General features: G+C 38.8%; 1 protein-coding gene across 1 annotated transcript in view; it reads left to right on the top strand.

The window, feature by feature from the left end:
- Positions 1-6,614: 6,614 nt before the first annotated feature.
- The window catches only part of ZC3H15 (zinc finger CCCH-type containing 15), a 30,503-nt gene continuing 24,056 nt past the window's right edge, over positions 6,615-13,061 (top strand). Inside the window, exon 1 of the mRNA XM_077154381.1 lies at positions 6,615-6,858. Coding sequence (XP_077010496.1) covers positions 6,784-6,858 — 75 coding nt within the window. The 5' untranslated portion in view covers positions 6,615-6,783. The remainder of the gene's footprint in view (positions 6,859-13,061) is intronic.

Here is a 13,061-nt window from a genome sequence, read left to right on the forward strand (position 1 = left end):
ACCTCAGGTGGATTTCCTCCCTCAAGGAATTCAGACCCCAGGGTTTGGAAAATTGAAGCAATTAAAACCAGCCTACAACCTCTCCTCTGTCTCCACCACACCCCCAGCAGGGAGACTCTGCTAAAGTTAAAGGTACCGCATCACCTTATACTAGTGGGACCTGCAGGCAGACAAGCACCATATACTGGGCAGGATAAGAAAAACACAGAGTCCAGAGACTTCATAGGAAAGTCTTTCAACCTGCTGGGTCTCACCTTCAGAGAAAACTGATGCAGGTGACTCTTTCCTCCTGACAGGAGGCCAGTTTGGTCTGGGAAAAGCTGGCTGTGGTCTATAATACCTAAGGAGACCATCCTAAGGGTGGGGGGGAAAGGCACCATACAGGCAGGGCAAGAAACAAGAAAACAAGAACTGAAAATATCTGTTGTTAAACAAAACCTAAGCTAGTGATCCAGAATAAGCTGAACTGAATGTCAAAGAACAGATAGACAATAAAGTCATCCAGCAAAAAAATCCTAGGTAAAAGAAGTGGAAAAAAAATCTCCAGAATAAATTAATTAAGGCAATTAAATGCCTAAACACCAGGAAAAAATAATGAATCACACTAGGAAAATTGAAGATATGGCCCAGTCAAAGGAACAAACCAACAATTCAAATGAGATAAAGGAGTTGAAACAACTAATTCAGAATGTTCAAACAAACATGGAAAACCTCATCAAAAATCAAATCAATGAATTGGCGAAGGACATAAAGAAGGCAAGGAATGAACAAAAAGAACAAATTGAAAATCTGAAAAAACAAAACACAGAACTTATGGGAATGAAAGGGACAGTAGAAGAGATGAAAAAACAATGGAAACCTACAATGATAGATTTCAAGAGGCAGAAGATTGGATTAGTGAACTGGAGGATGGAACATCTGAAATCTGACAAGCAAAAGAAAATATAGGGAAAAGAATGGAAAAATATGAGCAGGGACACAGGGAATTGAATGACAACATGAAGCGCATGAATATACATGTTGTGGGTGTCCCAGAAGGAGAAGAGAAAGGAAAAGGCAGAGAAAAACTAATGGAGGAAATTATCACTGAAAATTTCCCAACTCTTATGAAAGACTCTTTCCCAAATCTTAAAATTACAGATCCAAGAAGTGCAATGTACCCCAACCAGAATAGATCTAAATACACGTACTCCAAGACACTTACTAATCAGAATGTCAGATGTCAAAGAGAAAGAGAGACTCTTAAAAGCAGCAAGAGAAAAGCAATCCATCACATACAAGGTAAGCCCAATAAGACTATGAATAGATTTCTCAGCAGAAACCATGGAGGCAAGAAGACAGTGGGATGACATATTTAAATTACTAAAAGAGAAAAACTGCAAACCAAGAATTCTACATCCAGCAAAATTGTTCTTCAAAAATGAGGGAGAAATTAAAACATTTTTGGGCGAAAAAAATCACTGAGAATTTGTGACCCACAGATCAGCTTTGCAAGAAATACTAAAGGGAGCCCTAGAGGCAGATACAAAAAGACAGGAGAGAGAGGTGTGGAGAATAGTGTAGAAATGAAAACTATCAGTAAAGGTAAAAAGAATTAGATATGGCATATAAAATCCAAAAGGCAAAATGGTAGAAGAAAGTACTACCCATATGGTAAAAACATTAAATGTTAATGGATTAAACTCCCCAATCAAAAGAAATAGACTGGCAGAATGGATTAAAAAACAGGACCCATCTATATGCTGTCTACAGGAAACACATCTTAGATCCAAGGATAAACATAGGTTGAAAGTGGAAGGTTGGGAAAAGATATTTCATGCAAATAACAATCAGGAAAGAGCAGGAGTAGCTGTACTAATATCCAACAAATTAGACTTCAAAAGGAACAATTCAGAAGACATAACAATCATAAATATTTATGCACTGAGCCAGAATGCTCCAAAATACATGAGGCAAACACTGAAAAGAGAAATAGACACATTTACCATAATAGTTGGAGACTTCAATTCCCCACTCTCATAAATCGACAGAACATCTAGACAGAGGATCAATAAAGAAACAGAGAATTTGAGTAATATGATAAATGAGCTAGACTTAACAGACATTTATAGAACATTATACCCCACAACAGCAGGATACACCTTTTTCTCAAGTGCTCATGGATCATTCTCAAGACCATATGCTGGGTCACAAAGCAAGTCTCAATAAATTTTAAAATACTGAAATCATACAAAACACTTTCTCAGATCATAAAGGAATGAAATTGGAAATCAATAATAGGCAGAGTGCCAGAAAATTCACAAATATATGGAGGCTCAACACACTCTTAAACAACCAGTGGGTCAAGAAAGAAATTACAGGAGAAAGTAGTAAATACTTCAAAGCAAATGAAAATGAAAACACAACATATCAAAATTTATGGTATGCAGCAAAGGCAGTGCTAAAAGGGAAATTTATTGCCCTAAATGCCTACATCAAAAAAGAAGAAAGGGCAAAATTGAGGAATTAACTGTTAACTTGGAAGAACTGGAGAAAGAACAGCAAACTAACCCCAAAGCAAGCAAAAGGAAAGAAATTATGAAGATTAGAGCAGAAATAAATGAAATTGAGAACACGAAAACAACTGAGAAAAATCAACAAAACCAGAAATTGGTTCTATGAGAAAATCAACAAGATTGGTGGACCCTTAGTGAGGCTGACAAAAAGAAGAGAGAGGATGCAAATAAATAAAATCAGAAATGGAAGAGGAGACATAACCACTGACCCCACAGAAACAAAGGAAATAATGAGAAGATACTACGAATGACTTAATGCTAATAAACTTGACAATGTAGATGAAATGGACAACTTTCTAGAAAGGAATGAACAACCAACATTGACTCGAGAAGAAATAGACGACCTCAACAAACCAATCACAAGTAAAGAAATTGAATCAGTCATTAAGAAGCTTACAAAAAAGAAAAGTTCAGGACCAGATGGCTTCACATGTGAATTCTACCAAACATTCTAGAAAGAATTAGCACCAATCCTGCTCAAACTTTTCAAAAAAACTGAAGAGAAGGGAAAGCAACCTAACTCATTCTACGAAGCCAATATCACCCTCATACCAAAGCCATCAAAGACATTAAAAGAAAATTACAAACCGATCTCTCTAATGATATAGATGCAAAAATCCTCAACAGCCTAGACAATGGGAGACAATATCTGGAAACAATATATCAGATAAAGGTCTAGTATCCAGAATATATAAAGAGATTGTTCAACTCAACAACAGAAAGACAGACAACCCAATTACAAAACGGGCCAAAGGCATGAACAGAGCTATTACTATAAATGAAGTTTAGCAACAAATTATTAATAGTGAAAAGCATCAACTATACAAAATTCAAACATAAAGAAAGTATATAAAGTCTCTTTAAATAGAACAGCAAATTTCAGATTTGGAATTCATATGTTAGAAAGGTTAACTCAGTATATTTGGACAATGAGCAATTTTATCTTCAGTATAATATTGAGCATTTTCTACAGAGCTAAAGCACTGTATTTAGAATAAAATCAGTAATTTTAGAAGGGCTATGTTCTCCCTTGTGTTGCGACCCTCGCAGCTCAGTGTCTGAAGGGAGGCGAAGGGGAATTGAGAAAGAAACAATAAGGGACAAAGACATAGTTAAAGTTGGGATCAGGCAGGACTCTGAGCTGGGCTGGAGACTCAAAAAAAAGTTGGAGTCAGGTGGGACTCTGAACTGGACTGGAGACTCAAAGACCCCAGAGGTTCAGCACTGTTTATTTTGCGAGATAAAGAAAGTAAAAAAATGTAACTAAAGAACGGGAAGGAGGAAGCCGGAGTCGCTTCCTTGTGGCAGGGTGAGTCGAAAGTTACACCTTTCTCAAGGCCTCCTTCTGCCCCAGACTCAAGCAGCTTTGCAACACTTTAGTCTTTTCAGGACATCAGGTGCCTATTCCCACAGACAGCATTGCTATATCTCTGCAGGGAGCATGTGACCTCTGTCTCATCCATGCCCAACACCTCCAGTCTCTCTCAGTGTACCCTTTGATGCCACCACAAGAGGCCAACTTGCCAGCACAGGCTGTCTATCCTAGGATAGTTTTATAACATTTCATTGTCTTTTCTTTTTTTTGAGGTCTCTCTGGTTTCAGCTGAATTTCTTTTTACTGAGAGAGTAGTGACTGAAACAGGCCTGTATCTTGGAATGTTCTTCCTACTGTAGACCACCAGAGTTGGGATCCTAGGGAACACATTTCTCCTTTCCTGATTCATTTTTACTTTCTTCACCAGAAACTTGAGCATTTTAATCTGGCCCTTGCTTAACTGGCTTTGGCCAATTTCATGCCATTTCTCTTTCAGGGAGTCCCTTTAAGGATATAGAATTGGGAGGAGGATTATTTCATGGCAGATGCTGCGTGTAGACTTGGTTTCTCTCTTCAGAGAGTTCAGCTTGGAGTGGCTGTATAAGCACCTGTAGACTGAGCTGCTTGCAGGCAACTGTCATCAGATATGACACTGTGTGGGAGGCACACATAGCTGATGTCCCAGTGGATGCCATCCTCTCCTGTCTCCACTGCTAGGTCCTCAATTCATTTGCTTTTTATTTAGATGTGTGTGTTTCTATAGAGGATTTAGTATGTGAGATTATCAGTATATGTAACAATAACAATAAGATGCTTAAAACAAAGTTTTGGATAATAGTTTATTCCAGAGGAATTAAATATCTACATTAAAAATTAGTAATTCATGGAGACAACATAACCATAAATAGGAAAAAGAAAATTATGAAAAAGCAATCGATGACCGAAAATCAATGAAATTTACCTTTCATAACTGAAATGAAGAATTATATATACATTTAAAATTCTGCTGTGAATGAGCTTATAATTAAAAATTACAAACAAAAAAAAACCACAATGAGATACCACTCCTTACCTGTTATGATGACTATTAAAAACAAAACAGAAAATAACAAGTATTGATGAGGATGCTGAGAAATAGGAACCTTCAGGCATTGCTGATGGGAATGCAAGATAGTACAACTTCTGTAGAAACCAGTTTGGCAGTTCCTCAAAAATTAAACATAAAATGGAATGAAGAAAAAAAAAAATTAAACATAGCATCCCATGACCCTGCAATGCCACTTCTAGGTATTTAACAACTCGAACAGACATTTGTACACCCATGTTAATAGCAGCATTATTCACAAAAACCAAAAGGTGAAAACAACCCGAATGTCCCTCAACAAATGAATGGATAAACAGTATGTAATATACACAAACAACAGAATATTATTCAGTCATAAAGCAAGGGTCATAAAGCAAAGTTCTGATACATACTATAACATGGACGAACCTTGAAAATACTATGCTAAGTGAAATAAGCTGCACACATACGAACTATCTAGGATAAGCAATTTCATAGAAACATTAAGTATATTCAAACTAGGAGAGAAAGGAATGGGGAGTTATTGCTTAATGGGTATACAAATTCTACCTGGGTTGATGAAAAGTTTGCTAATGGATGGTGATAATGGAGCCTAACATTTCGAATGTGTAACACCACTGAACTGCACACTTTAAAATGTTTAAAATACAAATTTGATTATATATATTCCCCCCCAAAATTGTTTTAAAATAGTATATTGGTTTATACATATATTAATAGGTTCCATTAAATCAATCAAATATTTTTACAAACAAGACCTATTTTTGTAATGTTAGATAATACGCAGGCTTCTAAGTAAGACTGCCAAGATAAGAATCCCTGTCTCGGCCCATAATATAACCTAGGGTTATGTTTTTTTCCTCTTTGTGCTTCATCTATAAAATAATGGCTGCAACAATTCCTAGCTAGATGACGCTGTGATAATTAAGCCAAATAATGCGTGTAATGTGCCAAGCAGATTCTGGATTTACTAAGCACTCAATAAAAGCTGTTAAGATGTACTTTCCACCCTCAAAGTAAGGTTTGGTTAATTGCACGTTATAAAGGATCCTGAAGCGTCTAGGATTGATCCAGGCACTCTTAGGCACCTTCTTAAAGTCTGAAAACAGGTTAGATAAAACTCAAAAGCGCCTATGTCCCTTTCTGTTGGACGCCAATCCTGGAGATTTATGGAACCACTTAAAGTGACAACTTTTCCATTTATTTTTAAAACTTCTTCGCAAAAATCTGAAGATCGCCATACCCGTGTGTCATCAGGCCCTGTCCTACAACGTCACCCTAAGGTTACTGAGTACCCTGGCCCTCGGAACAGTAAGGAATTGCTGCGGCTGCTCGGTGGACACTCAGGATATGAATGTTACAGATGGCCACTAACCCAGCCGGCAGGGCCAGCCTCCACCCGTGGCGAAGAGGGACAAGAGTCAGACATGCACATCTATCGAAAGAGGACGCGAAGAAGGCACTGGGCCCCAATCCGCCCTCCCCGATTCATCGCGGAGCCCACCGCGACCTAGAAAGTGCCAGGTAGGTGCGCGACGACACATACACCCAGCAGCCATGTTCCCACGTTCTGTCTCTGCCCCCTCCTGGACGTACACGGCAGACGCGCAAGCGCAGCTCCGCTTCCGGGCGCCGCTCCTTGCTACCCAGAATACTCTACGGCACCGACCTGTCGCAAAGGCCGCGCTTCGCCGGCGAGTGAGTGACTCGCCTTCCGCGCTGTGCGGCGGCGAAGGCGGCCCTGGTCTTTTCCTCCTCCTGCCGCGGGGCCAGAGACCCCGACGGTTTCCTGCTGGGTTTAAGTCTGGCTGGTGCCACTTGTCTCCGCAATGCCCCCCAAAAAACAGGCTCAAGCCGGGGGCAGCAAAAAGGCGGAGCAGAAAAAGAAGGAGAAGATTATCGAAGTGAGTACCCACCCCCCTCCCCCCACTCATGCCGCGAGCCATGGAGAAGTAGCAGCCCGGCTCCCGGGCTCCTGCACGCGTCTTCCGCATCCACGTGTCCCTCCCTTCGGCTCTGTGTTGCCCACTGCCCCTTCCCCAACCCCTTGATGACGCTGGCTGCTTCTCATCGCTATAGTGAAGCTACTGACGCCCCCGCACCTTGCTACTCCGCCCACACTCCTGCCTTCACTGAATCCAGTGTGCAGCGAACCCCCTCGGCTCGCCACCCGGCTTTGTTCTTCGCTAGTTTCCTCATAATTGGGACGTTTTTAGGATTATGTTATGGGTGACCGGGTCTGGGTCCGGCTGGAAAGCCGGTTCATGACGGGGCTTTGTGTTGCTTTTTTTTTTTTACCCATCATTCCAGGAATAGTAATTTTAGTTCTTTCTAGCCAATGAATTGCTATTTAATGGCTTTTTTGATCCATTTCTGAACTGTTTAAAGTACCATAAGAAGTGGAGGTTTTTTTCCCGGTCACAGCTCAGCGGCTTACACATAACGCTTGAGGAATATATTCTGAGTTAGATTAAACAGAATAATGCTTTCAAACACATTAGGTTTCACTGCCACTAATTGTGTTAAGCGCCATTTCTAAATTTTATGGTTATGATATAATCTACATACATTATATATATATTATATGTAAATAATGTCGTTTAGTGCATTGAGCCTGTAGCCCTTTGATGGCCGAAGAACGCGTTGGCGTTCTTAAATGTTTGGCATTTGTTTTCCAGTGACTCTATCAGTGCGTTTCCTTCAAAGAATAAACCATATTTGAGGCTCCGTAGACATTTTCATATGGTATCGCTGCCAACGAGATAAGTCTTACCTCGGTTTCTGCTATTAATCTACTTCGTAATTAAAATAAGTAGTTTTTAGTGCACTTTGTATGTAATTGGGAAAAGCTAGGATCATTTTCTTTCGTAAGTTATATGTGGATAATGGCAACCTTTTATGAAAAAATGCTGTATTAAAACAATGTATATTGTATGTTTTGAAATTAGATGTTCGTTTATAAATGGTTTTTAAAATTATTCGGCTATTAAAGCTTTGAAAAATGGTTGTGAAGGCCCTCCGAATTCCCTTTACCAGCCTAATTAAAATGTGTCTGTCAAATTCGCTGTAATTTTTAGTCTGCTAATTTGATTTAAATAAAATGTTTATGGTGAAATTAAGCCTATTTTCTTTTTATATTTAACATGTACGATTAGCTTTATTGATGAAGTGTGATCAGATGAATTAAGATCAGTAAAGCTCAAGAATAATGCCGAACTTGTTTGAGCCAGGCCTTTAATGTTAGGATAAAGTTTTAATGGCAAGAGTGTTTTTATTCCTGTTTTTGTATTGTTCAGTTCCCGGTCAGATGAAATGGATGTCGTATTTAAATGATAATGAAGTTTTGCCGACTTGTATACCAGATGGTTGTTTACTACCACTGGAGATGTAGAATATTGTGAATTGTAGTGTTAAATTATGTTGAAGCTGGATTTGTGGAGAATATTATGTTATGTACCTTGCTTAGGAAAAGCCTGCTTAATTAAATATTGTAGGAGGGGTTTTTTTGTTTGTTTTTAAACTTCTCTAAAGCCCTAGCATGTCTCAATGATTGTTGCAAGGGGTTAAGGAGAGACAGAGCAAGTTTAGCTCTCAAGTTCTCAAATGCCCTAGGCATAGTTTTTATGCAGACTAGTACTTTCTCAAATTATTGTACACATTTGTAAAATATCAATAATAGAAACGGTTTCAAAATCAAAACATTTAAAAGTTAAGGTATGTTTCATGGTAAACTCAAAATGGAAATAATTGAAACCTTGTTCATGTTGCTTATAGATCTTCAGGACTATCATAATTTTTGTGGGAAAATATTTCTTCGTACTCTATTTTGACAAGCATAGACAACGGCTTATTTCAGAGTCTGGTTAATGATTTTATAGGAACACCCCCTGTTCTAGTTTGCTAGCTGCCGGAATGCAATATACCAGAAACGGAATCGCATTTAAAAGGGGTGATTTAATGAGTTGCTAGTTTACAGTTTTAAGGCCGAGAAAATGTCCCCATTACAATAGTAATGGCTTACAATAGTAAGGCTACTGCATAGAAAGCCAACGAGAGTGCTGTGGGACCTGTATAAACAGAGCCACTGCCAGTCTGGACTGAGGGGTTGAGAGAAGGGACACATTGGAAGAAAAATAACTTCAGAGGCAAAACCATGGAGTCTGAGGTCTGAAGTCAAGAAGCCTCGGACCAGGAGAGTGGGCCCACCCAAGCCCGTGGAGAGGGTGAGTTTGCCCCAAAGGCAGAGGATGGGCCTTCCACCTGGTTGTAGTGGAAGAGTCATGCGACCTCAAGCCTTAGAGAGGGTGAAGCACATTCCTTGGGGTTTGAGGGGAGCCTGGCTGCCACCACATGGAGGGGTTGAGTGTGTGCCCCACAGATGGCAGAGAGCCCGGGTGCAGCCCCGATGCTTGGAGAGGGTGGAGCCTAGAGAAGGGTGGTCTCCCCAGTATCCCCCAAGGTTGCATTCAGAGAGAAGCAGGCGTAGGCATTTGGAAAGGGTGGGACTGCTGCTTTCTAAATCCCTGAGGATAAATGATTCTCAGACTTTGAAATCTAATGGACTTTGCCCTGTAGGTTTTCAAAACCGTATGGGTCCGGTGACCCCTGTGTTCCTTCCTCCGTATGGAAATGTGTATATGTATCCTATGAATGTTCCTCCTTTGTATGTTTGCAGCAAATAACTTGTTGTGAGTTTTCAAAGGTCCAGAGCAAATGGATAGAATTCTGCCTTAGGACAGACCATGCCTGTAACTGACTTGATGAGATCTTCTACTGTCTCTAATTTTGTACTTCATTGTATTGCTACTGAAAGGTTTAAGGTTTCTGATATTGTTATGAAATTAATATGTTTTGTATACGGGTAAAAAACATGTCTTTTTTAGGGGCCAGAGGGTAGAATGTGCTGGTGTGGAAGGAAGTATGCCCGCTAAGAAAAGCCGTGTTTTAATATAAATCCCATTTCATAAAGGTAGAATAATCTCTATTCAATGCTGTATGTTTGAAACTGTAATGAGATCATCTCCCTGGTTGATGTGATTTAGTTAAGAATGGTTGTTAAACTGGATTAGGGGATGACATGTCTCCACCCATTTGAGTGGGTCTTGATTAGTTTCTGAAGTTCTATAAAAGAGGAAACATTTTGGAGAATGAGAGATTCAGAGAGAGCAGCTTGACATTCCTCATCTCAGCACTTGCAGCTGAGAAGTCACCCCGGGGAAAGTTGTTGGAACCCAGGGGCCTGGAGAGAAGACCAGCAGAGACCATCTTGTGCCTTCCATGTAAGAAAGAACCTCAGTGGAAAGTTTGCTGCCTTTCCTCTGAAGAACCGAGAAAGTAAATCCCCTTTTATTAAAAGCCAATCCGTCTCTGGTGTGTTGCATTCCAACAGCTAGCAAACTATAACACCCCCAAATAGTTAAGTAGAACATGTGTATGTGGTTTTTTTTTTAGTTGTGGGAACATAAACAACACAGCATTTCCGGTTTTAACTACTAGTTTGTGTCCAGCTCAGTGATATTAATTACATTCACAGAATTGTGCAACTAAACTGTTCATCACCCAAACGTAAGTCTACACATCAAGCAATAATACCCCATTCCTACCTACACTTTATCTCCCACCCCCAGCCCCTGGTAACCTGTAGTCCACTTTTATCTATGTATTTGCTTTCTCTAGGTATTTCATATTAGTGAAATAATATAATATTTGTCCTTTTGTGTCCACCTCATTTCACTCAACATGTCTGCAAGGTTTATCCATGTTGTAGCGTGAATCAGAATTTCATTCCTTTGTATGGCTGAATAATATTCCATTGTACATATATACCACGTTTTATACCTTCATTCACCTGTTGAGGACACTTGGGTTGCTTCTACCTTTTGACTATTGTGAATAGTGCTGTTGTGAATATTGGTGTACAAATGTCTGTTCATGTTTCTGTTTTCAGTGCTTTGGGGTATATACCTAGAAGAGGAATTGCTGCATCGTATGGTAATTGTGTTTTATTTTCTGAAGAACCACAACTGTTTTCCGCAGTGACTACACCATTTAACATTCCCACCAACAATGCATAGGGTTTACTGTCTCTCCACATCCTCTTCAACACTTGTTATTTTCCATTAATATCGTACCTGGTGGGTGTGAAGTGCTGTCTTATTGTGGGTTTGATTAGCATTTTTCCTAATGGCTAATGATGTTGAGTATCTTGTCATGTGTTGATTGTCCATTTGTATGCTTTCTTTGGAGAAGTGTTATTCGAGTCTTTGGCATATTTTAATTGGATTGTTTGTCTTTTCATTGTTGAGTTATAGAAGTTTTTTTATATAGTCTTGATGTTACTTATTGTATATATTGTTTCCAAATATTTTCTCCCATTCTGTAGGTTGTCGTTCATTTATTTGATAATGTTCTTTCGTGCACAGAAGTTTTAATTTCGATGAATTGCAATTTATCGATTTTTGTTGTTGCTTATGCTTTGGTGTGAAGTCTTAAGAATGTGTTGCCTATTAGAAAGTCCTGAAGATATTTTCCTGTGCTGTCTTCTAAAAGTTTAAATTTTTTAATTTATGTTTAAGTCATTGATTCATTTTAAATTGGTTTTTGTATGTAGTGTGAAGTAGGAGTCCAGTTTCATTATTTTGCATGTAGTTATTCAGGTTTCACAACACCATTTGTTGAAGAGACTATTCTCTCCTCATTGTGTGGGCCTGGCACCTTTTCAGTTGGCTGTAGATAGGAGAGTCTATTTCTGATATCTCAGTTCTGTACCATTGGTCTGCTTGTCCTTATACTGTTACCCCACAATTTTAATAGTTATAGCAGGAAGCAGGACTGGATTTTCTCAAATGTCTTTTCTGTCGGTTGAGATGATCGCATGTATTTCCTTCATTTTATTAATGTGGTTTATTACATTGATCCATTTTTTTATGTTGAAGCCTCTTAGCATTCCTGAGGTAACTTGCCTTTATTATGGTGCATGATCTTTTTAATGTGCTGTTAGATTCAGTTTGCTTGTATTTTGTTGAGAATTTTTGCATCTATATTCAAAGGAATATTGGTCTTTAATTTTCTTTTCTTGTGATGTCTTTATCTGGCTTTAGTATTAGGGTGCTTGTAACTTCGTGGAATGAGTTAGAAAGCATTCCTCCTGTTTGGACTTTTGGAAGTGTTTGAGCAGAATTGGTGTTAGTTCTTCTAAGAGTGTTTGGTAAAATTCACCAGAGAAGCCATCCAGTTCTGAATTTTCTTTGTTCGAAGGTTTTTGATTGTAGATTCACTCACTTAACTTGTTACTGTTCAGTTGAGATCATTTACTGAGTCGTTCTTGGTAGATTTTGTGTATCTGAGTATTCATTCACTTCATCTAGGTTACCCAGTTTGCTGGTATACAATTGTTAATAGTATCCCCAAGTTTTATTTCTGCAGGGTCACTAGGAATGCCCCCACTTTCATTTCTGATTTTAATTCTTTAGTCCCTCGTTTTCTTTATCAGTATTGCTAAAGATTTGTAAATTTTATTGATCTTTTCGAAGAATAAACTGTAGGCTTCATTGAGTCTATTGTTTTTCTGTTTTCTATTTCACTTCTCTCCACTCCAGTCTTTTTATTTGCTTCCCTCTGCTGTATTTGGGTTTAGATTCCTCTTATTTTTCTAGTTCCTCCAGGTGTGAAATTAGGTTATCTGTTTGACATTTCTTTTTTTTAATAAAAGCATATATAGCTAAAAATTTTCTCCTGAGGACCAGCTTTGCTGTTTGCCACAAGTTTTGGTATATTGTGTTACTGTTTTCATTTGTCTCAAGGTATTTCTAATTTCTCTTGTAATTTCTTTGACCAACCCATTGGTTGGTTAAGAGTGTATTGTTCAGTTTCCACATATCTGTGAGTTTTGCAAGTTTCATTCTGTGTGTCTAGTCTCATTCAGTTGTAGTTGGAGAAGATATTTTTATGATTTCAGTCTTTTTAAATTTATTGAAGCTTGTGTTGTGACCTTACGTGGGGATAGCTCAGAGAACAATCCATGCACACTTAAAAAGAATGTATGTTCTGCTGGTCTTGGTTGAAGTATTCTGTGTGTGTGTATGTTACGTCCAAGTAGTTTATAGTA

This window comes from Tamandua tetradactyla, chromosome 3 (assembly GCF_023851605.1).
Source record: "Tamandua tetradactyla isolate mTamTet1 chromosome 3, mTamTet1.pri, whole genome shotgun sequence".
In the NCBI taxonomy this organism is placed as follows: domain Eukaryota; kingdom Metazoa; phylum Chordata; class Mammalia; order Pilosa; family Myrmecophagidae; genus Tamandua; species Tamandua tetradactyla.